Consider the following 24,970-nt stretch of genomic DNA (forward strand, 5'->3'; position numbering starts at 1 on the left):
GAACTCAGGGACAGTGCTCAGGTCCCAAGTTCAAGCTCCATGACCACCACCAACAACAAAAAAGAAAATGAAAAAGACTGAACACTAAGGGCTGGGGAATTGGGGTAATCCTGGGGTATTCATCCGGTGCTCTACCCTCCTTATAGGAATTACAACAAAGACAACCAAAAGGCAATGTGTGTTTGTGAGTCTGCCCTGGCCTTTCATGGCTTCCAAAGGGAGCCCTCTGGGTTGTTCTGTCCTGCAAGGCCAGCTCCCAACCACTAGCCTCTTCCTGATGCTCCCTAGTAGGAGACTGGCAAGCATGGATGGAAAATGCCCATGTTAAAGCTTGCGTCCTGGGCACAAGCTTTCTCTGAAGCCATCTTTAAAGGGACCTTTTCCTTCTTCCTCCATCCTCACTCTCACTGAGACTCAGCCTCAGCCCTCTCCCTGGGCCTGTGTATCTGCTGCTACCACTAAACTCAGTGAAATGCCCTTTTATGTCTCAAACTCCCATCATGGCCAACTGGTCTACCTTGCACTGAGAAGGACCACATGCTCTGCACCCACCATCTTACAATTCTTCACTGTTGGCTAAGGAGCAAGGTCTTCAATTTGTGTTTTTCCCTGGGTGCTGGAAATTCATTAGCGGGTCCTTCTATCCAGAATTACCTCCTCTGATGGGCCTTCCCTGTCACTGCCCCACCTTTAAAATATGCCCCCATCCCAGCCCCTTGTTTCATTATTGTTCCAGTTTTTGTGTTTTGTCTCCCTCCTGGAGAGTATGTCTGTACTTATTTGTTTTTTGCTGGTTTCCTTCCTTCTTACACTGCTGGGCAAAGTCCATGAGTTCAGGGCTAGGTTGGTGGCAATGGTCTATTTTTTTCCCCACTGCTTTGTCTAGTACAGACTATGAAATGCATGAATGAAGTGAGCAATGTGGGCTTGCCTCACCAAATCCTGTATATCAGGATGTGAAAAACACTTGAACAAGTATGGAGATGGATGGATGGATGAAGAAATGGATGAAGGATGAATAGATGAATGGGCCTCTTGCTGGTCTTTAGCAACAGTAATATTTTATTCCCATAAAACCTTTCTTCCATATATTGTATAACTTTGTAGACTATCCTGGAGTTAAGTTCCAATTTTAGGAATTAAGCTGCAATTTTGGATTTATCTTTTGTCTTTAATATCATTACAGGAAGTCAAAGTTTCTCCCTTTTTCCCACCTGATGAGTGCTGGCTACCATTATGGACTTTGTGTACTCTGTTCTGGTTTCTCTTAGAAGAGAAACCTTCCCTTGGGTTCATCTCAGGTCAAGGGTTGAGAATGTCCTGTCCTGTCCTTGGTCTTGGAAAGGATCTTTGAAGGTTAGAACCCCCATACAACTCTTAGAAATGGAGCTGAAGGGAACATGACAGGATGTAACAAAATAGTTGCTTACACAGTCTCTGAAAGGAGGTCTCCCCACCAAGCCTGCTGTTCAGGATGGTCCTGCCCTGTGAAAGAAGCATCAGTATGCTCTGAGATGTCTTGGACTGAGATGCCCAGGTCCAAAGTCTCTTCTCACCATCTCGTTCCCCTAGCAGCTGAGGATGCACACTGCTGCAGGGTAGGCTCAAGATCACTCGGAGTTAGTATTGAAGCTTATAAAACTCAAGGTTCTCTATAACTGGTGAACTTTTTCACTGATGAAACCTGTCCCGAATCCGTGTGAATTATTTAAGAGTCTTTTGATTCCTTTTGCTTGTGTGAATATTTTTCCTATTTTCTGTTGCTGAAATACTAACATGGATACAGAATATAAAATTTTATCTTCCTAAAAAAAAAAAATTCCATGTTCTGAAACTCCTTGCAGTTTCAGTAAAGGACTGGGGACTGTAACGTTCAGTCTGGAAACACAGAAAATGTTTCAACTTACTTGTATGTGTAGGGAGAGAGGGAGGGAGAGAAAGAGAAGGGGAGGTCCCCAAATAGTTAATAATCATTATGTAGGAGTTGAAGACCAGCCTGGAAAACATAGGGTTAGGAAAAAAAAAAAAAAGGAAACAAGATGGCTCTCACGCTCTATGCCCATGTAAGTGAAATCCCTTTCCTAAGGCCCTGGTGGCATTAGCTGTGTCAGTCACCTTTCAGGACCTGGTGAGATTAGGTGTGTCAGTCACCTTTAAGGACCTGCTGGAGTACAGTGTGTCAGTCCTTCTGGCTGTATTCCAGGGCAGAGTTTGGAAGAAGAATAAAAATCTAGAACAATACAAGGAAACCAGTCCTCTTCTATTTGGGTTTGAGTAGGGCAGGAATGCTTTGCAATTATCTTCATTTCCCTTTTGGTATTTGTTTGAAATTAATTTAAAAAAACACGATAAACAAAACACCTTAGCAGATGAATGATGGTTGTGTGTAGGTAATTTCTGAACTCTGGAGGCTGAGGCTTGGAGGATGGAGACTTCTAGATCAGCCTGGGCTATACCAAGGATGTGAACCCTCCTTCTCCCTCCATAGGAAGAGTCTGTCTAAATAAACCAAAAAGAAAAAAAAATCGCCCTAAAGAGGGTTTTTTTTGGGGGGTGGGGTAGGTGGGAGGTCAGGTGAAGATACTATCCTAGAGAGCTTTCTAGAAACAGTTACTGAAATGTTATTTAAGAGCTTGAGGGTGTGGCAGGGGATTGCTGATCACCTTGTAGTATGAATTTAGCTCTCCCTCAGGTGTGGCCCTGGTGGTTCTTTTGCAGGGAATGTTATCTTTTGGGCCAGTATTCGCGTTTTTTTTTCTTGTTTGCTTGCTTTTATGAACATAGGTTATGTGTCATTATTATGATTAAATTTTTTTTTTTTTTTTTTTGCCAGTCATGGGGTCAGAACTCTGGGCCTGGGCACTGTCCCTGAGCTCTTCAGCTCAAGGCTAGCACTCTACCACTTGAGCCACAGCGCCACTTCTGGCCTTTTCTGCTTATGTGGTGCTGAGGAATCGAACCCAGGGCCTCATGCATGTAAGGCAAGTGCTCTACCACTGAGCCACCTTCCCAGCCCCCATATGATTAAATATTTTTATCGCGATCTTATTGATTTATTTTACTGTGCTTGAGATGGTGCTAAATAAAAAGTGTAGCAGAGCCGGGCGCTGGTGGCTCACGCCTGTAATCCTAGCTACTCAGGAGGCTGAGATCTGAGGATTGCTGTTCAAAGCCAGCCCGGGCAAGAAAGACCGTGAGACTCCTATCTCCAATAAACCACCAGAAAACCGGAAGTGGCGCTGTAGCTCAAGCGGTAGAGCGCTAGCCTTGAGCTGAAGAGCTGAGGGGACAGCGCCCAGGCCCAGAGTTCAAGCCCCACGACCGACAAAAAAAAAAAAAAACAGTGTAGCAGACCTTAGGCAGACTTCGTCAAACCCGGGTGCATCTCTTGATAGTTCTGCCCTGCTTTAGGCAGGGGTTGGTTTGGATCTTTGTCCTCCGTTGTATTGCTGGAAGACCTTCCTTCCTTTCTCCCTCCCTCCCTCCCTCCCTCCCTCCCTCCCTCCCTCTCTCTCTCCCTCCCTCCCTCCCTTCCTCCCTTCCTTCCTTCCTTCCTTCCTCCCTCCCTCCCTCCCTTCCTTCCTCCCTCCCTCCCTCCCAGCCTCCCTCCCTTCCTTCCTCCCTTCCTCCCTTCCTCCCTTCCTTCCTTCTGCAAGTCAGTTTGTCCCGTTGGGCGAATGCACTTCCTCTGTGTATTGGGAATAAACTGGATGTTAACCTCGGTCGGAGTCTATTTAGGATCGGGGGCCGGCAGCTGGGTCCTTTCCTGAGCCCCAGTGAGGGGATGGCAGGAGGGGGAGAGAAGGAGAGGGGGAGAAGGAGGAGAGGAAGGTGCGCCAAAAACCTACCCCTCGGGGTCGAAGTGAAAAAATCAGCCAAGACGGGAGTTTGGAAGCCAGAAGTTGACCTGGCAATGCGGGCTCTCATTTGCAATGTCTCCCATCGCGTGCGTGTGTGTGCGTGTCTGTGAATAGGGCCACATGTAGGGGTAGGCAATCGTTAATTCTGTTTTAAATGGGAGGAGCCGAGCAGGAGAGCAAAGGCGGTGTTTTTTAATTGTTCTTCCTCGGGTGCTCAAGGTCAACCGTGGTCAGCCATGGGGGGCGTGGCAGGGCTGGAGTGGCACAGGGGCGTGGCCTACACCAGGGGCGTGGCCTGCCCCGGGGCGGGGCTTTGGTGGGCGTGCCTTCCCGGGCGGGGCGGGGCGGAGCCCGGGCGGGCACATGGGTCCCCCGCGCAGGCTTGTGCAGGGGGGCCATTTCGGGATGGAGCAGGCGCAGCACCGAGTTGGATGTCCGCCCGCAGTCGCCAGACGCGGCCCCAGGCGCTCTAGGACAGTGCCTCGGCCTCTCGGTCGTGACCCGGCTACCCTGATGGGCCTCAGGGCTGGGGTCCGCTTTAAGGGCTTAAGGGGTGCGTGCTCTGCACCCCTGCAGGAGCCTGGTGGGATTGGCCGGCGGGTCGGTCAACATGAGCCCGGCCAAGTGCAAGGTCTGCTTCTCTGATCGCCCCGAGAAGTAAGTAAGCCTGCAATTTTTTGTGACTGTTGCTTCTTACAAACTCATGCAAGCCCCCCTTCCCTCCAAGTCCCAGGTCAGGCTGTATGTCCTCTTAGCACCCCCTTTCCTTTGACCCCCCCCCTCCCCAACCAAAGAAATGCAAGCTTAACTTCGGCTGTTGGGCAGATGGAGCCCACTTTGCAAACTCTGTCAGGCCTTGGCTGGAGGAGGAGGAGGAGGCCAGACCTGACTATTTGAAATGGAAACCCTGGGGAGACCTGGACTGGAGGCTGGCATTCCTATGGGAGCGCATTTTCTGATCAGACTCATAGGCATCTCGGAGTCCCTGAATGTCTTAGTCCCACCCAGACATGATTTGGCCTTTTTCTTTTCATTTTGTTATACTTTTAAACTGTTGCCAAAATAATGCTGTATTTGCTGTTGGAAATTCAGAAACTCAGAGATAAACAGAAAGGAGGAATGTGAGTCACCATAATTCCTCCTCCAGTGACCTACAGTGGTGTGTCTTTGTAATGGTAGGTGCAGATGTTTCAATGTATAAAGTTGAATCATGTTCCCAGCACTGATGGCTCATGCCTGTAAGCCTTACTACTCAGGAAGCTGAGATCTGAGGAGCAAGGTTCAAAGACAGCCTAGGCAGACATCTCTGAAAGACTCTTATCTCCACTTAGCAAAAAGCTGGAAGTGGAGGTGTGACTCAAGTGGCAGAGCACCCTCCTTGAGTGGAAAAGCAATGTCAGAATGCAAGGCCCTGAGTTGAAGCCCCAGTACTGGCACCAAAGGAGGGGGGGGAGGGGAAGGAAGGAAGTTAGGAAGGAAGGAAGGAAGAAAAAGAGGAATCATGCAAAATATAGTAGACTGTTGTAATTTGCTTATGTGTGTGTGTGTGCACACGTGTGCATGCGCGCATGCCAGTCCTGGGGCTTGAAATCAGGGCTTGAGTGCCATCCCTGAGCTTTTTTTGCTCAAGGCTAGTGCTCTATCACGTAAGCCACAGCACCACTATGGCTTTTTGGTGGTTTATTGGCAATATAAAGAGTTGTGATCCTCAGATCTCAGCCTTCTGAGTAGCTGGGATTACAGATGTGAGCTACTGATGCCTGGCCCACAAATAAAGTTTTATTGGAAGATAGCCACATCATTAACTTGCATTAGTCTGTGTGTCCTTTTGTGCTTGATTGGTGGAATTGTTTAGAGGACAGAACTGGCCCAGAACACTTGAAATATTATGGATTGCCAGAAATGCTTTGCAATCCTGCTTTACCCCATGATGTCCAGGGTGTTGCTGTAACAGGATGCATCTTAAAATTTAAGCTGCCTTCCCCCCCACCCCCCCCAGCATGTTGAGGAACATCTTGTAGGCCAGTCACTTCCTGTGTCTGTAAACCTCCCATGTACACACATATATGTGTATATGAACCATCCTTGGGTAGCAGGAATGACCCTTTGAAGTCTGTGGGAAGCAGGACCTCTACCTCCCAGTGGGGGTCAGTGGGGGTAATTCAGGTAGACATCTTGTCAGTATGACTGTCCTTTTATCTGTGGTTTTGTTTTCTGTCACAAGTGCTCAAATGGTAGAGCATCTTCTTAGCAAGCTCAAGGCTCTGAGTTCAAAACCTAGTACTTGGGCTGTGAATGTGGCTTAGTGGTAAAGTGCTTGCCTAGCATGCATGAAGCCCTGGCTTTGATTCCTCAGTACTACGTACACAGAAAAAGCCAGAAGGGGTACTGTGGCTCAAGTGATAGAGTGCTAGCCTTAAGCAAAAGAAGCTTAGGAACAATGCCCAGACCCTGAGTTCAAGCCCCAGAACTTGCTAAAAAAAAAAAATTTAAAAAAAGCAAACAAGCCGGGTGCTGGTGGCTCACGCCTGTAATCCTAGCTGAGGAGGAGGCTGAGGTCTGAGGATTGCGGTTCAAAGCCAGCCCGGGCAGGAGAGACCATGAGACTCCTATCTCCAATAAACCACCAGAAAACTGGAAGTGACACTGTAGCTCAAAAGGTAGAGTGCTTGCCTTGAGCTGAAGAGCTGAGGGACAGCGCCCAGGCCCAGAGTTCAAGCCCCACGACCAACCAAAAAAAAAAAAGCAAACAAACAAAAACAGAACTGGTTCCCTCCCAGCTTATATTTCCTCCTCCTTTTCTTCCCCTTTCCTCCACTATCATATCATTTTAGGTCCGGATTCCACATATGAGTGAAAACATGCAATATTTGGCTTTTTTATTGTTGTTGTGGGCCTGGAGCTCAGGGCCTGGGTACTGTCCCTAAGCTCTTTTTGCTCAAGGCTAGCATTCTACCACTTTGAGCCACAGCACCACTTCCAATATTTGGCTTTTTTGAGTTTGACTTACCTTGCTCAACATGATGATCTCCAGTTCCACCCATTCCCTGCCCCTCCAATAAACAGCATCATTTCATTCTTCTTTAGGGCTGAATAGCACTCTGTTGTATGTATATCATTTCCGTGTATCCTTGATCCACTCATCAGATGTGCACCCAGCCTGACCCCACAGCTTAGCTACTGTGCACAGTGCTGTGACAGATGGGGGTGTGCAGGTTTCTCTCTTCTCTGTTGATTACTCTCCAGGAATGGTATGTTGGTGGGGTTATCATTTCCACCGGCAGTGTGTATGGATTCTTTCTCCCCCTAGATCCCCTCCCCAGCATTCACTGCTGTTTGTTTTCTTAATGATGGCCATTCTGACTAGGGTGAGGTGGAACCTTAGTGTGTTTTTTTTTTTTTTGGCCAGTCCTGGGGCTTGAATTTGGAGCCTGGGCACTGTCCCTGAGCCTTTCTGTGCTCAAGGCTAGCTAGTGCTCTACTACTTGAGCCACAGCACTGCTTTTGGCTTTTTCTGTTTATGTGGTACTGAGGAATCAAACCCAGGATTTCATACATGCTACGCAAGTACTCTACCACTGAGCTACCTTCCCAGGTCTCTTAGTATGGTTCTGATTTACATTTCCCAGATGGCTAAGGTTGTGGAGCCTTTCTTCAGGGATCTGTTAGCCATTTGTACCTCATCAACTGGATTCCTTCAAGCAATTCATGTCAGGGCTGCAAACAGCTTCCTGGCTTGGGGGGCGGGGCAGCCCTCTGTTTTTGTGAGGGACCAAATAGTAAATATTTTCAGCTTTGTAGCCATATGGTCTCCACCAGCTCACTCTGCTCTTTCCTTCAGCCGTAACTACAATCAAGCAATGTTTCCAATGAGCTGAGTTTGGAATTTCACTTAATTTTCATGTGTCACAAAATAGGATTCTTTGGATTTTTTTTTTTCCAGTGTGAACCCCTTTCTTGACCTGTCAGGGTACAGAAGCTCCTGGACAATTGGATTTGGTTCATGGGTCTCAGCTTATTCACCCCTGCCTTGATGATCTGGACTAGTGTGTGGCCCGAAACCTTTCCTAAGGGTCTGTTGGTCTGGGAGCCTTTTTCCTCCTCCTCCTCCTCCTCCTCCTCCTCCTCCTCCTCCTCCTCCTCCTCCTCCTCCTCCTCCTTCTTCTTCTTCATCTTTTTTTTTTTTTTTTGCAGCACTAAGGTTTGAACTCAGAGTCTCGCTCTTGCTTGCGGGCACTCTGCATTGGGCCCTTACCCTCGACCCCAGGAAGCCTAGTTTTGTGTTGTTGAAAAGATACGTTTTGAAGTTATCTGCTGGACTACACAATGTCCCTTCTTGCTTTATGATAAGACAAACATTTGGCCCAGAAAGTACCTTTGCTCCTATCATCTGGCAGTGGGAGTGTTTGGCCCTTTCTGCTTCATGGGAGGGAGGAGAAGGTGGTAGATCTGAGGGTTGGATGTGGCCAGGGGCCTGTGTACCACCCTTGGACTGCTGTAATGGCCTTCCTACAGAGTGAACAACAGATGGTACAGAGTTGTGAGCTCCACTGTGGGCAAGCCCTATTATATTTGTGTGTGTGTGTGTGTGTGTGTGCGCGCACACACACGCGCATGCGCATGCACACATGTTTATATGTGACTAGAGCTTGAACTCAGATCTTGGGCACTGTCCCTGAACGGAGTTTCACAGACTTTCTTATTTAGGCTAACTTTGATCCTCGATCCTCGGATCTCAGTCTCCTGAGTAGCTAGATTACATGCAGGAGCGACCAGCCCAGGTTGAATCTTCCTCCTCCTCCTCCTCCTCCTCCTCCACCACCACCTCCTCCTCCTTCTCCTCCTTCTCCTCCTCTGCCTTCTTCTCCTCCTTCTTTTGTCATTTGTGAGGCTTAAATTCACTGTCCCTGAGCTTTTTTTTTTGCTCAAGGCTAGCCCTCTACCACTTGGAGCCATACAATTCTACTTAAGAGTCTCATAGATTTTCCTGCCGAGGCTGGCTTTGAACCATGATCTTTAGATCTCAGCCTCTTGAATAGCTAGGATTACAGATGTTGTTACTTTTTTTTTTTTTAGCCTAATCAATAGGAAATGCTTTCATTTATCTCAGAGAATCTCTGAACCTCAGTCTTCTCTGGAGCCAGTGAGGAGACACCTTACCACCCCTCCCCTGACCTCTGAGCATGCTCATTTCCTGTCCTCTCAGTTCAGTGCCCGCTGCTCCTCCTGCTGACAACGGAGTGCTGTTTGGCTGGCACCTCTGTTGTTGACTGCTACCCGAAGCCATTTCCAAAGTCCCGGTGGAACGTTTCAGCTTGTCCTGTTGCCCGGCTTCGGGTTGGCTGAAGGCGTAGGGCATAGCAGAGTTGTCCTTCAACTGAAGCAAAGGCTGGCTGGAGGTTGGGCTGTCTGAAGCCAGCCTCGGTTGGTCTCCAGCATTGTCCAAAAGAATTAAAATAGCCACTAGCTTAGAGACTGGACCAGACATAAAGCCACCTGGCAGGATTATCTATTCGTATTTGGGGTTCATAATGACGGCTTAGGGTTTGTGGGATGAAGGGGCTCTGTCACCACCTTAGAAATCAAAATGGTGATTGTGAATGGTGCCCCTGCCCCCCAGCCGCAGAATGGAGTTTTCTCCACTGTGCTTTAGGTCAAACTGATGGGTGATTGTATGTGTGGAAAAGGGAAATGGCAGACTTTCAGGAACAAAGGAACAGGGTCATGGTCAGATGGGGAGAGCATTTGCAGGACCTGGGCTCCACGGACCAGGCGACTCCAGGGCTTGGTGCTCTTGTGGATAGGGCTAAGGTTAGATCCATAGTCTCCCACCCTCCTGGCTTGCTGTGTTGAAGCAACTGTTTATTTTAATTTATTTATTTTGTTTTGTCAGTCATGGGGCTTGAATTCTGGGCCTGGGCTCTGTCCCTGAGCTCTTCAGCTCAAGGCGAGCACTCTACCACTTGAGCCACAGTGTCATTTCCAGTTTTCTGGTGGTTCATTGGAGAAAAGAGTCTCAGGGACTTTCCTGTCCTGGCTGGCTTTGAACGGTGATCCTCAGATCTCAGCCTCCTGAGTAGCTAGGGTTACAGGCATGAGCCACCAGTACCCGACTGATGTAACTGTTTATTTTGTGCCCGACACCCTTTTTACCTTTCCCTTCCCTTTCCCTTCTCCTGCAGCTAATACAACAAATGACAGCTGGAGCTGTTGGCCAGCTGGGGAGGGAAGTGGATGAGGTTGCATGGAAGAGCTAAAGCCTCATCTCTCCAGATGGGAAGGTCATAGATGGCGTCTCAAGTGGAATGATACTGTTATGATATGATGGCTGAAGTCTGTAATCCTAACTACTTGGGAGACAGTGATCAGGGAATCACAGTTCAAGGCCAGCCTGGGCAAAGAAGTTCATGAGACTCCATCTTACAGAAGGATGGGTGGTATTGTATAACTAGAAAGGAAGTCTATAATACACTTAACGCTTACAGGCATGAACCTCTGGTGCCTGGCTTTTTTTTTTTTATTATTCCTAAATTAGGAGCGGGCAGGTGAAGAGGATCCACACCGTCTGAGTTCATGCACCAACCCAGGCTTCGGTGCCGGCCCCCCCCCCCCATCTCCTCACTGATGGCCTCAGGGTCCCTGGGAGGTGAACATGGTAGCAGCCTGGAGCTCTGGGCTGCTCCATTGCCTTCACTCCCTCTGCACGGAGCTCTGACTCGTGCCTGAGCCTTCCCGCTCTCCCATGGCTCTGTCTTTCTCCACAGGCCGAGCATGTCAGGACTCCACCTCGTGAGGCGGGGCCGTGAGCACAAGAAGCTGGACCTGCACCGAGACTTCACCGTGGCCTCCCCGGCCGAGTTCGTCACGCGATTTGGTGGGGATCGGGTCATCGAGAAGGTATGGGGTCTGGGTGGGGCTGGGCTGGAGTGGAAGGACCCCTCTTCCCCTCGCCCAGGCTGTGGGGGTCCATCTTCCCATGACGCTTGTACTTAATGCTGGTGGAGCTCTTGGCTCCCACCATGGCCAGATGCCACAGGTGCATCGCCCCATTTCACAGGGAGGGAGGCCGAGGCCCCTGGACCTGTGAATAGACACAGAACCCTGAGCAGCTTTTACGAAAGGCTGCTTTCCTGGTTATTTGATACGATGCATACAACCCAGACACCCCCAGTTTAGACCAGTTACCATTTGTGAATGCTCACACCATCCCTCTTCTCTCTCACAAAAGCCCAGAACCCTACTCTTCGGTGGTTCCTGCTGTATTCCTAGCGGAACTGGATTGACATAGGTTGTTGCTAGAAAGTGGTAGAGCCAGGATTTGAACCCGGGTCACATGATTGCAGAGGCTTGGTCTGATCTATTTGGGAGCAGTTGAGCACAGCAACAGCATGGCTTATTGAGAGTGGGGTAGGAGGCCTCCCGTCACCTCCGCTACATTGTCCTGTCTCATTCAGCCATCCTGCATGTGCTGTTAGTGATTTTACAGATGAAGAGACTGAGGCTGAGAAGCTGGGATTTGAACTGGCTGTTGGACCCCAGTAGTGCAGTTTTCAGATTCCCCAGCCTGACTGGCTGAACACAGGCATGCTTCCACCCTGATCCAGATTTAATCACCTGGGAAGGATCCAGAAAGTGTGTTTTTGCCACACTTGGCCAGAGACCGTTTCACAGCCAGCCCAACTTGTGGCCGGCATTGAATTCCCAGGAGCTTAGGCCAGAGCGATGGAAGAGGCCTGGTATGCGTTCTGTCTTCACCTAGACCTTGGCTTGTCCTCTGCCACAGCCTGGGGATTAGAGCAGCCATTGGACCCTTCTCCTTGGGCTTCCTAGTGTGTTCTAGAACAGATAGGGGGCCATTCATTCCCCCTGCCCTCCTCTCCAACCTTTGCTTTGGTAATAAGGTCCTGGGCACTGTCCCTGACCTTTTTCCACATAGCTGGGATGATAGATGTGAGCAGCACAGCTGAATTTGACTGTCTCTAACCCTTAGCTAGGAGAATGGTAAAATCCTCTTTCAAAGGGAGGTGGTGAGGATAAAAGCAGGTAAAACACCCTTGCACTATGGTGTGGTATGTATTGAACACTAAGAAATGCCAGCGTTGATCATAGTAGTGCTCAAAAGCATGCTCAAAAGCCCGCCACTTCTTTTAAGCACTAAAGCAAAAAGAATTTTAACTAGGAGTCATTCTTTAGATCTGTAAAATTTTGGAGAGTAGCTTTTTATTGGAATTTTACATGCCAAGTGCCTTTCTACAGATTTGTAGTTACATTCCTTTGATTATAATCCAAATCATTTCTTTTTTTCCCCCCAAATCATTTCTTAAGCAAGTGTCCCATTATATTTTATTCCTCTGAGTCAATATTATCTAAAATAAAAATATTTAGTGTGGTGTGACAGTCAAGCATGAAAAGCTAAAATAACTTCTGCCAAGAGCAACTCTTATTTCAACTGTGAATGCCACCCAGTTGTAAAAATCACACTAGTTAAAATTGTAACTAAATCTAATTTCTGAACATTTGGATTTACATAGAAAATTGGAAGTGTATATTTGATTTCTGAAATAAATTTGTATTATTCAAAGGGGAAAAAAAAAAGCCCGCGTCCTTGTCCCCTCATCCATTCACTCCATCATCCGTTCATCCATTCCCTCGGCCATCCATTCGTAGGGCTGGCAGACTTTGAGCACCTGCTCAGTGCTGGGCTGTGAGGGGTCCTTGAGGAGTGCGGTGGACCCCACATCAGGCTCTGCCGTCGTGAGATGTGCGTGGAGGTGTCAGGCAGCTGCCAGCGCAGGTAGATGTGCATCTGCCTCCTTTCCGGTTTACCTGTGCAGGTGCTCATTGCCAACAACGGCATCGCTGCGGTGAAGTGCATGCGTTCCATCCGCAGGTGGGCTTATGAGATGTTCCGCAATGAGAGAGCCATACGCTTCGTGGTCATGGTGACCCCGGAGGACCTCAAGGCCAACGCAGGTAACCTCACTCCTCTCCTGGTCATCTTTCCCTGCTCTCTCCCCCTCCTCTCCCTCCTGGTGCCAGAGTCCCAAGATACCTTCCCAAATCCATGTTTATTTGCTCTTCTTTTATATATGTATATGTTTTATGTTGGTCCTGTGTCATGAACTCAGGGCCTGGGCGCTGTCCCTTAAGCTTTTTTGCCCAAGGCTAGTGCTCTACCACTTGACTCATAGCTCCACTTTTGGCTTTTTGGTGATTAATTGGATTTAAGAGTCTCATGGACTTTCCTGTCTGGTCTGGCTTTGAACTGTGATCCTCAGATCTCAGCCCCCAGAGTAAGTAGGATTACAGGCATGAGCCACCCACCCCTGGCTCCTTTCTTCCTTATTTAATGACAATGCCTGCTGATCACAAGAGCAAACCATATGCCTTAGAAGAGACCAGTGGTCCTTAATCCACAGAATGGAAATCCTGTCATTGTTCTAGCAGCTTGGGGTCTTATTTTTCCAGATGTTTCCCCCTGCTGCTGTTCTCTGCTATGTTGCAGTCACTTGTTTGGTCTTCTGCTTGCTCACCTATGTCTCTTAAAAGGAATCACTCTGTATTAGATGATTCTCCCGCTGCCTGAGGAGTCTTGTCTCTTTATAGCTCCTTCTCCACACAGCAGCCTACATTATCTTTTGAGTCTGATCATTAAGAATGCCTCAGAAGCCGGGGTGCTAGTGCCTCACCCCTGTAGTCCTATCTGCTGAGGCAGCTGAGATGTGAATCACAATTTGAAGCCAGTCTGAGCAGAAAAATCCGCAAGACTCTCTCCATTTAGCCAGTAAAAAAGCTGGATAGGAGGTGTGGCTCAAATGGTAGAGCACCAGACATGAGCAAAAAAACCCTCCCCAAAAAACAAGCGGGAGGCTCTTGAGTTCAACCTCTAGTATTGGCATGTGCGTGCATGCACACACACACAGCACACACACACGTACACATACACTGCTTCAGAGGCCACAACACTATCCTTGGTGCCAGCAACCTCGGCATCATCTCCTGTGTGGTCACAGCCTTGCTTGTTTCTCAGCCCCCTTTGACAGATGAAACCATTTGAGACCCAGGGGTATACGTTTACCACTTGCCCACAGTTGCATAAGCAGCATGTGACACAGGCTGGGTGAGAACCCTGGCCTTGAGATCAGAGCATTTTCCCGTGGGCCTTCCCCATGCTGTGCTGATATTTTACCTGCTTTACCTGGGGCAGGTAGGCCTCATGTCCCTGCCAGCCTCGAATCCTCCACCATCTTGGCAGTCTGCTTCCTTTCTCTTCTTCCAGGCCTTTTCCAGGGCACCCTTGTTTTCACCGAATGAAAACCGCACTGAGTTTTATTCCAACTTTATTCCATTTGTCCACAGCCGTCATGGCCAGAATGTGGTTGCCTTGACTTCAGTCTCTCCATAGTTGTTCCCCTTTCCTTCCTGCTCCATCCCAGAGTACATCAAGATGGCAGACCAGTACGTCCCTGTGCCAGGAGGACCGAATAACAATAACTATGCCAACGTGGAACTGATTGTGGACATTGCCAAGAGGATCCCTGTGCAGGTAGGCTGGCCCCGGTGCCCACAGCGGGGTGGCACCCTGAGCTCCGGAGCAACTGAGTTCCACCGTTCAGCGTGGTTCGTAGGACATGGCCCAGAGCTCTGGGTGGATGGGGACTGGGTTCTTGAAGATGGAAGGGTCTGAGTTCACCCCTTTCTGTATTTGCAGGCGGTGTGGGCTGGCTGGGGCCATGCTTCCGAAAACCCCAAACTTCCGGAGCTGCTGTGCAAGCATGGGATTGCTTTCTTAGGTAGAAGGTCCCATCCACAGGGTTGTGAGCACTGCGGCATGGGGTGGGAGGAGGCTTGCTCAGCATCACCTCTACTTCTCCATATGAGGCCCAAGTGGACTCAGGGATGGGCGGGCCCATGTCACCATGGTTACCACAGCAGACTTACGGGAGGCCAGTGGAGCCCTCTGTGGTGGTTTCTGTTGGTCTGATGGTTGTGGGCAAGTTCAGATTTCTGACTCTGTGAGTGTGTGTGTGTGTGTGTGTGTGTGTGTGTGTGTGTGTGTGTGTGTGTGTGTGTGTGTGTGTGATATTTTTGAGAGGACCACGTGTTTATCTGGGTTGTTCTCAGGCCTGACTCCTTGATCACCATCTGACGTGATTAGATAAAAAAATTATTGTTTGGAGGCCCCTGGAGTTTTATTTGTGCACATGCTTGTGAAGTCCGTACTTGTGTACATTTGTTAACACAGGACATCATGAGTGCCATCAGGGTATCGTTTTCAGGACTCCCCAGAAGACACCAAAGTCCTCCGCCTCTCAGACCCCTCCCTGTATGAAGCAGCATTATTTTTCTGTGCAACCTCCTGCCCAGCTATCCCTCTCAGATGACTTAAAATGCTTGCTACACAGCAGAGCTGCGTTATACCACATTCATTAGGGAATGATGACCAAAAATGTTAAAAATCGATACCTGTATGCAAGTAGAATGAGGAGCGGCCGTCCTGGGATGTGGAGTCCCTGTGACAGAGCCTGCAGGCCCAGGAGGCCAGCAGTCTGGCCCTCATAGAAACACTTCGCCACCCCAGAGTGCAGCTCTTTCTTTACATGCTAGCTTGTGTTCTCCGCCCAGCCTTTTGCCTCCCGACAGGGTGAATTAATGTGTTCACCACACAGCTGAGTTATAACCTAGAGAGGTTTTCAGACCAGATGTTGCAAGTTGGTGGATGCAGTAGCAGAGTGGCTGAGTCTTTCCTTACCTGGTGTGAGATTAAAGCTCCCGGGGAGCTGGATCTGAATCCTTCCCTCCCTCCCTCCCTCCTTCCCTTCTTCCCTCCCTCTTTCCTTCCCTCCCTCTCTCCTTCCCTCCCTCTCTCCTTCCCTTCCTCTCTTCCTTCCCTCTTTCCCTCCCCTTCTCTTTACTTCCTTCCTTTCCCCTCCCCTCCCCTCCCCTCCCCTCCCCTCCCCTCCCCTCCCCTCCCCTCCCCTCCCCTCCCCTCCCCTCCCCTCCCCTCCCCTCCCCTCCCCTCCCCTCCCCTCCCCTCCCCTCCCCTCCCCTCCCCTCCCCTCCCTTCCCTTCCCTTCCCTTCCCTTCCCTTCCCTTCCCTTCCCTTCCCTTCCCTTCCCTTCCCTTCCCTTCCCTTCCCTTCCCTTCCCTTCCCTTCCCTTTTCCCTTCCCTTCCCTTCCCTTCCCTTCCCTTCCCTTCCCTTCCCTTCCCTTCCCTTCCCTTCCCTTCCCTTCCCTTCCCTTCCCTTCCCTTCCCTTCTCCCTTCTCTTCTCTTCTCTTCTCTTCCTTCCCCTCTCCCTCCTGCCTTTCTCTCCTTTCTTTCCCCATCCTTTGCCCTCCACCTGGCCTTGCCACTGTACGCTTGTTTGCTACTCGGCTTCCAGAGTCTTCAGACTGAGTCCATTCTGCTGTCCTTTCCCTGACTCCTCAGGTCCCCCCAGTGAAGCCATGTGGGCCTTAGGAGATAAGATTGCTTCCACCATCGTGGCTCAGACCCTGCAGATCCCAACCCTGCCCTGGAGTGGAAGTGGTAAGAGAGCCTGGCCTTTGTTTTAGGGGAACCCCTCCGTCTAGTCGGGGAACAGGAGTGTGCTTTTAAAAATTCTTACGTTTAGCCAGGCATGGTGCCTCATACCTGCAATCTAAGCAACTCAGGAGGCTGAGGTCTGAGGATGGAGGTTTGAAGCCAGACTGGGCAGAAAAGTCCATGAGATTCTTTAACTCCAGTTAACCAGAATTGGGGGTATAGCTCAAATGGTAGACGCCCCCTTAAATTAAACACACACACACACACACACACACACACACACACACAAACAACAAATTACCCAGTGAATAGCACAAGGTCCTGAGTTCAAGACCCAATAGAGGGCCCCTGAAAAGAAAAAAAAAATGATTCCTTTGGGTGGTTGGGATTCTTTTTGGAGTGCAGTCCGTGTTGCTCTAGGGAGAGGCGGTGTCAACTTGATTTCCTGGGGGGGGGGGGATAGAGTGGGGGGGCAGTGCCAGGTCAGTTCCAAGGCATGGAAGAGGCAGCGAAGGAGGCTGGAAGGATGGCTCTGTGCTTTGTTGGTCCGGAGCAGTTTGGGTGCTTCCTGGGCTGTGTATTCTGCCATCCCAGGGCCTGATGGTCTCAGCCTGCTTTGTGCCTCTCCAGGTCTGACGGTGGAGTGGGCAGAGGAGAACCTGCAGCAGGGGACACCCATCCACGTCCCCGAAGATGTCTACAGCCTGGGCTGTGTGAAGGATGTAGACGAGGGCTTGGAGGTAATGGCGGAGCTAGTGCGGGGACCTGGGTGCTAGGCTTGCCTCCTCGTCCTGGTAGTGGTTGGTTGGTTCCTGTCTCATCTCTGAAGAGTCTCGTTTGTCCTTGACCCTCAGGCAGCAGAAAAGATTGGTTTTCCATTGATGATCAAGGCTTCTGAAGGCGGTGGAGGGAAAGGAATTCGAAAGGCTGAGAGCGCCGAGGATTTTCCCATGCTGTTCAGACAAGTGAGCGGTCCCTGCGCCCTCGTGGGGGTCTTTTCTTTCGTTGGCCACCTGATGAGTTCTCTCAGCATCATTTTCTGATCTTCCAGGAGGGGTTTTCAGGAGCTGGGTCTGTGGCCATTCTTTTTAACTTTTATTATTTTTGTGAGTGGTGGTAGTAATCAAACCTAGGCCTTCAGCATGCTAGACAAATGCTTTGCCACTGGGCTATGTCCCAGCTTTGTGTTAAAGATTTGTGTGTATGTACACATCAGTACAGGGGCTTGAACTCAGGGCCTGGGCTTCTGTTTTTCTATTTTCCCACTATCCCTCACCTCACATTGCTGGGGTGATAGGCACCCACACAGCACCATGCTTTGCTTTATTGGTTGAGATGGGGTCTTACTAAGCTTTCTGTCTAAGTTAGCTTCTAACTATGATCTTTTTGGTCTCTACCTTATGAGCAGCTTGGATTATAGGCATGAACTGTACTTGGCTCTGAACACACATGCATATATATATATATATATATATTATATATCTATATATAAATTTTTACTTAATTTTAATTTTAATTTAATGGGTTTTGAATTCAGGACCTGGCTGAGTTATATCCCCAGCCCTGAAAATGTTCCTAATGTAAGAATTCAAACAAGTCCAGGGTTATGTTGGGATGAATAAAAGCTCCTTTTCTCTTCCCCTCCCAGTCTTTTCTCTGTCAGATGTAAATACTCTTTGTAATTGGGTCTTTTTCTTGAGCACAGAGGCCCTGAGTTCAAACTGCAGTATTGGCATGCACACACACACACACACACACACACACACACACACACACACACGCACACACACACACACACACACACACACACACACACACACACACACACACACACACACACACACACACACACACACTCTGCAGATTCACAGAGAAACCAGTGCTGTTGTTTGATGCTGTCTTCTGATGACTTCCAGAAGTTTCTGGAGCTGATGTCCCCATGGAGAGCCAGCAGCTGTATTTCCCCTGCAGGTGCAGAGCGAGATCCCGGGCTCTCCCATCTTTCTCATGAAGCTGGCCCAGCACGCGAGGCACCTGGAGGTCCAGGTGCTGGCTGACCAGTATGGGAACGCTGTGTCGCTGTTTGGGCGGGACTGCTCCATCCAGAGGCGCCACCAGAAGATCATCGAGGAGGCGCCGGCTACCATCGCCACGGCAGCTGTGTTTGAGTTCATGGAGCAGGTACACTTCACAGAGCTGGGGCCAGTGGGGGGCGGCTGCAGGGATTTCAAGGCCACACAGGTGTGTTGTGGGTGTCGGCTGATTGCTGAGGTCCCAAAGCGTTTCCCTCATCACAGGTCATCAGTGGGCACTGGGAGAGGGAGTCCGCAGTCCCTTCTGATTCCTAAGGCAATTGCTAGAAACCAATACCTCTTCCTGCAGTGTGCGGTGCTCCTGGCCAAGACCGTGGGCTACGTGAGTGCCGGAACCGTGGAATACCTGTACAGCCAGGACGGCAGCTTCCACTTCCTGGAGCTGAACCCTCGCTTGCAGGTTGAACATCCCTGCACAGAGATGATTGCCGACGTCAACCTGCCGGCCGCACAGCTGCAGGTGAGCAAATCCCCTCCACCTCACCCCTACCTTGCCTCTCACCCTCTTCCTGCTCCTATTAGCCCTTCCTGCCTTCTTGCCCCACACCTAGCTGACCGTCCAGAAAAATGTTTCTTAACCGTTCATTTCATGATCAGATCTTAAAGACATTGTCTCCAATCCTTCTCCTGGGAGAGCTGTCCTGACTGAGATACTGTATGTATTCATGTTCCATAAATTTATCTGAAAGCACAGATAAATAAAGAGGAAATTTTTTTTCCACACCCCCTGGGGGACAGTGTCACTTCCACTGAGGACACATAACCTGCAGGTATGAACTCCTGCGTTCATAAGAACTCTTAAAAATTTAATGTATCCTTCCTCTGTTCTTCCTTCCCTTCCTCCCTCCCTTTCTCTTTCCATCTGTTCCTCCCTCTTTCCTTCATGCCTTCCCTTCTTCTTGTCACCAGATTGTTTTTTGTTTGTTTGTTTGTTTTACTTGATGTCTTTATATCTTCCTCCCCGCCCCCCAGTCATGGGGCTTGAACTCAGGGCCTGGATGCTGTCCCTGAGCTTTTTTTGTTCAAGGCTAGCACTCTACCACTTGAGCTATAACATCACTTCTGGCTTTTTCTGTTTATGTGGTCCTGAGGAATCGAACCCAGGGCTTCATGCATGCTAGGCAAGCACTCTACCATTAAGCCACATTCCCAGCCTGTATTTATATTCTTTAAAAATTGCAGGAGAGTTGTGTGTATAATACATCCTGTAGCTACATTCACCAGTTAGGACATCGCCCTCCATCCATCCATCCATCCATCCATCCATCCATCCATCCATCCATCCATCCATCCATCCATCCATCTACCTACCTACCTACCTACCTACCTACCTACCTATTTTCCCTCATACCTCATTAGTCTACATAATTTTTTTTTGTCTGTATAATTTCTTTGGGAAACATTTTAGAGTCAGTCTTTTGGGGGATGATTGGGCTGAACCTTTGTGAGGTGGCCCGTAAATATTGTAATAGAGGTGAAGCATCCCAAGACCAGGCAGTCCGGTGTAGTGTGTGATACAGCTGGTTCCTTTGGGAAGGAGAGCATTGCTGTGGCCTGGTTACTGTGCTGTCTACAGGAGCAATGCTCTGCCTCCTGGTGTCCTCAGAGGTCTTACAGCTGCTTTTATTTGTGTGAAATCTAAAATCCAAACCAGGAGGACACCTTGCATTTCATTGTCATGCCTCTTGAGTTTTTTTAGTCTGCAGTATTTCCCAATCATAGTTTTTGTTGTTGTTGTTATTGTTTGCTTTGTTTCAATTTTGGTTGGCATAAGGGCTTGAACTCAGAACCTTGCATTCTCTATCTTGCTCATAGTTTGTACTCTTATCACTTGGGCCACACCTCCAGTCTAACATTTTGCTTAGAGATGGAGTCTTAAGTACTTTTCTGCCTGAGAACTGGCTTTGAACTATGGATTTCCAGATCTCAACCTCCTAAATAGCTAGGATTTCATGTGTGAGCCACCAATACCCAGCTACATTTTCTCCATTCTTGCCATTGGCTTTTTTTTTTGCCATTGGCTTTTTGTGTGTGTGTGCTGGGTACCAAGCCTATGGCCTCCTGCAGCATTGGCACTTTTGCAACATTTGGCTGCCTGTCTGTGAATCTGGATCTGTCTGGCGATTTCTTCCAGATGATATCATATTCTATCAGAATTATTGCAAGGGTGGTCACACGTTCTTAGTGCATCCTGAGAAGAGGTCCAAGCAGTGAATTGTGAAGGTGTGCAACATACAGCTGGTGGCCAGAAGTGTGTGGGTTTTGCTTCTTCTTCATGCCAGTGTCCCTGTCACCTTCACAGAGCCTCCTGCCCGAGCATTACAGCCCAGTCGCTTCCCACTCTGGTAGCTCTGGGTGTCCAGGTTTTTTTTCTTCCATGCACATGTTTCCTTGTGTGACTTTGTTTCTTCTTTTCATACACTGTCTGCTCTGCGGGAGCCTTGTCTTGCATTATAGATTTTTCCTCTTCCTTCTCCTATCCCGCTATAGTACAGAAACCTGTAGACAGGCACCGTATGTCTGAAATTGTTGACTGAGCCTCTTCCTTCATCACTGGGCCATTTGGGGCAGGGATTGCAAGGGGATGGAACTGATTCGGTGGTATGGGTTCTGCATTGTAGATTGCCATGGGTGTGCCGCTGTACAGGCTGAAGGACATCCGGCTTCTCTATGGAGAGTCTCCATGGGGGGTGACGCCCATTTCCTTTGAGACTCCCACCAACCCTCCAATCGCCAGGGGCCATGTCATTGCAGCCAGGATCACCAGCGAAAACCCAGACGAGGCAAGTATGGGGCCCTAGGGTTTCTAGCATCTTCTATCTCCCTGGGTGTGTGGGCTTCTGAACTCAGTGATGAAGAAAATGAGGCGCGAAAGGAATGTGTCTTGTTTTAATCGCTTCCTCTATCTGTGACATGTGCCAGGCACCAGGCAGATCCTCACACATTGCCTGGAGAGCCTGCCCAGGTGGGTGAGTCTTGTAGGTAACTCTCCATCTGGCGCTCATCCGGTGCAGAGCCCAGGTCCTTGGGATTCTGACCCCCTGTGCTTTGTCTGTAATATGGAGTCCTACACTCCCTTTGTGGCTTGCTCTTTCTAGGTTTTGTAAAGGGCCACTGGCATGTCACAGATCACATGCTTGCCAACTGATTGTCATGGGTCTCGGTAATTTACTCTGACTTTATTTTATTTCCTCTCTCTTTCTCTCTCTTTTTTTTGTTGGTCGTGGGGCTTGAACTCTGGGCCTGGGCATTGTCCCTGAGCTCTTCAGCTCAAGTCTAGCGCTCTACCACTTGAGCCACAGTGCCACTTCCGGTTTTCTGGTGGTTTATTGAAGATCAGAGTCTCATGGACTTTCTTGCCCAGGCTGGCTTTGAACCACAATCCTCAGATCTCAGCCTCCTGAGTAATTAGGATGACAGGCGTGAGCCACCAGCGCCCAGCCTCCTCTCATTTTTGAAATTAATACACATACATAACTTTTGAGACAGGCTGTTGCTACGTAGCTTAGGCTGGCCTTAGACTCGCAATTCTCAGCCTTCCTAGTGCTGGGACCATAGGTGTGTGCTATCATGCCTGTTTCTTAAAATTAAATATATCTGTATGTATATATATATATGTCACATATAACATATTTTGTTTGGGTTTTGGTAGAACTCAGGCTCTACACTTGAGCCATTCCAGTAGCCCTAAATTTTATATGTGTGTGGGGTGTGTGTATGTGTGTCTGTGTGTGTGTTATGCTCATACTGGGGCTTGAACTTAGAACTTAGGCTCTGTTCCTTAGCTTTTTTGCTCAAGATGGGTGCTCTACCATGTAAGGCATAGTCACACTTGCTGCTTTTTCTGGTGATTAAATGTAGATCAGAGTCTCAAGGCTGGGAATGTGGCTTAGTGGTAGAGCACTTGTCTAGCATGCATGAAGCCCCAGCTTTGATTCCTCAGTATCGCATACACAGAAAAAGCCGGAAGTGGTGCTGTGGCTCAAATGGTAGAGCAAGTAGCTTTGAGCAAAAGAAGCTCAGGGACAGTGCCCAGCCCTGAGTTCAAACCCCAGAACTGTCACACACACAAAAAAGAGAGAGTCTCAAGGATTTTCCTTCCTCTGGCTGGGTTTGAACCTTAATCCTCCAGTCTCAGCCTTCTGCTAAGTTTGCAGGTGTGAACCACTGGTGCCTGGCTTTTAAATGTATTTGTAACTGATACATACAAAGTAAAAGTTGAGCCTCCTAGCCAACTCTTTTTGCTATATATTATATATAACTATGTATAAATATGTATTTATATATGTATATATGTATATTTAAAGACATGATGCACTCACATGGATCCACAGCGGGAGATAACAATGTTTGCTAAACGTTGCTTGGGGGCGGGTAGGGCTGCTGGCCCTCGCCAGAATTGAGTTCTGGTGAAAATATATCCAGAGTAATGACTTCTTCCATTTGACTTTTCCTCATTGGGGCATCAGGGGTTTAAGCCGAGCTCAGGGACAGTCCAGGAACTGAACTTCCGCAGCAGCAAGAATGTGTGGGGCTACTTCAGCGTGGCAGCCGCCGGAGGCTTACATGAGTTTGCTGACTCCCAATTCGGGCACTGCTTCTCCTGGGGCGAGAACCGTGAAGAGGCCATTTCGTGAGTATTGCTCCCCGGCCCTCCTGCCTGCCCACTGGTGCTCCCTCCCTGCTGCTGTACCGTTTCCCTGCCTCCCAGCCTTTTCTGTGTATGTGGTACTGAGGAATCAAACCCAGGGCTTCATGCATGCTAGGCACGCGCTCTACCACTAAGCCACATTCCCAGCCCCCAAGGACATGCCCTACTGTGTACCCCAAGGCCCATATCCCTCACTTACTGAGGTTTCTGCAGGGCTGAAAACCCAATCGACAGGACCCCCCAAATTCCAATGAAGCACCCATCTTATTTCTCCTCTCTTGACACAGGCACAAAGAGAGGTAAAACTCAGTTCACTTTATAATGAATTGACCTTTCTTTTTGCTTGTTTGTTGATTGTGGGGCTTGAACTCAAGGCCTGGGTGCTGTCCCTGAGCTCTTTTTGCTCCAGGCTAGCACTCTACCACTTTGAGCCACAGTGCCGCTTCTGTTTTTCTCACTTTTATCCTGAAGCCATTGTTGCCCCCGCCCCACACCTGCTCACAAGTGGAAAAGCCTCACCTCCAAGAAGAGGTGCATTCATACCTCACCTCTTTTCCATCCATTTCCTCCTGAGCCAGGTCACAGTGATACGTGTCCTCAGAAGACACGGCGGTGTGGCTGGCAAGAAAGCAGCCTGGGTGCTGGGGATGAGAGATGCGATTAGGTCCAGGGTGAGACAGAGTTAGCATCAGCCAGAGAGACGGGCTGTTTCTCCATCCACCAGGAACGACAGCCATAGTTAATAAGAATGAAATGGTCGCCACACATGGCTGACATTTGCCGATGATTGTCAGTAACTTTACACCGAGAATCTCATGGTGATCCTCAGGGGTCCTCATGACGTCACAGTTACTCCCCCATTTTCCAGATAAGGTGAACAGCTGTCCGGGGAGTGGCTAAGCCACTGGTATGAGGTTCCTCAGCCTGTCCATGTTAAAGCTGAAATGACACCCCTCTGTCCCAGGGCCCCTCTTACCTCTTGTGTCTTTCTGGCACTCTAAAAACCATGCTACAGAATGTCCACAGACATTCTACGTGGACTCGGAAGCTAGTGGCGTGCCCTTCCCTCTCTAGGAACATGGTGGTGGCTTTGAAGGAGCTGTCCATCCGGGGTGACTTCAGGACCACGGTGGAATATCTCATCAACCTGCTGGAGACTGAGAGCTTCCAGAACAACGACATTGACACCGGGTGGCTGGATCACCTCATCGCTGAGAAAGTGCAGGTGGGGAGGCGCCCGTGTCTGTGGCTCCCCCTGTGGATGGGGGCTGGGGCAGGACACTGACACTGACCCCCCCCCCCGTGTCTCCTAGGCAGAGAAGCCAGACATCATGCTCGGGGTGGTATGCGGGGCCTTGAACGTGGCCGATGCGAAGTTCAGAGACTGTATGACGGATTTCCTGCACTCCCTGGAAAGGTACTGGGCATCATCCATCAGCCTTGTCCATCTTGGGGGGTATTTGTGGAGGCCATGGAAGGCAACTTGTGCTTTATTTAGGTGACCAATCGGTGGCCAGGCAGTTGGTGAGCTCCTCCCACCAGGCTGCTTCTGCAGTTTCCAACCAGAGCTGCCCTGGAAGAGTCGGGGAAGGGGATTGGGTGGCAGGGGAGGTGGAGTGGAGAATTCGGTGAAGTAGGGTAGAGGTGGGGCTGGGGGGTCCTTGAGGCCTGGACAGACAGTCCAAGACAGCTTCCTGCTGACATGGAGTTCAGAGAGCATGGAGGTGTGTTGAGAAGTGGAGTAGATCAAAGATCATCTCTCCTGATGTTTCTTTCCCTGGTCCTCACCTGGCCACCAGGAGACTACTGGAAAGCTAGGACATGGCCAGCTGCTTACCA

The 24,970-nt window shown here is 49.4% G+C and overlaps 1 protein-coding gene across 6 annotated transcripts in view; it reads left to right on the forward strand.

Moving 5' to 3' along the window:
• The window catches only part of LOC138829826 (acetyl-CoA carboxylase 2), an 82,976-nt gene that overhangs the window by 16,129 nt on the left and 41,877 nt on the right, over positions 1-24,970 (forward strand). For 5 of the 6 annotated variants that reach the window (XR_011372746.1, XM_070026357.1, XM_070026355.1 and 2 more), the window contains 13 exons: positions 10,625-10,757; positions 12,695-12,833; positions 14,297-14,406; positions 14,572-14,653; positions 16,292-16,390; positions 17,018-17,127; positions 17,242-17,352; positions 18,359-18,568; positions 18,770-18,940; positions 21,102-21,263; positions 22,950-23,113; positions 24,206-24,356; positions 24,445-24,548. Coding sequence is in view for 5 of the 6 variants with exons in the window: in XM_070026357.1 (XP_069882458.1) it covers positions 10,625-10,757; positions 12,695-12,833; positions 14,297-14,406; positions 14,572-14,653; positions 16,292-16,390; positions 17,018-17,127; positions 17,242-17,352; positions 18,359-18,568; positions 18,770-18,940; positions 21,102-21,263; positions 22,950-23,113; positions 24,206-24,356; positions 24,445-24,548 (1,746 nt within the window). In the remaining variant the exon portion in view is untranslated. Of the gene's footprint in view, positions 1-4,370; positions 4,518-10,624; positions 10,758-12,694; positions 12,834-14,296; positions 14,407-14,571; positions 14,654-16,291; positions 16,391-17,017; positions 17,128-17,241; positions 17,353-18,358; positions 18,569-18,769; positions 18,941-21,101; positions 21,264-22,949; positions 23,114-24,205; positions 24,357-24,444; positions 24,549-24,970 lie in introns of those variants that run through there. The other variant, XM_070026360.1, reaches the window with a different exon arrangement.

Source organism: Dipodomys merriami, unplaced genomic scaffold (assembly GCF_024711535.1).
Source record: "Dipodomys merriami isolate MVZ:Mamm:240054 unplaced genomic scaffold, mDipMer1.0.p SCAF_177, whole genome shotgun sequence".
In the NCBI taxonomy this organism is placed as follows: Eukaryota; Metazoa; Chordata; class Mammalia; order Rodentia; family Heteromyidae; genus Dipodomys; species Dipodomys merriami.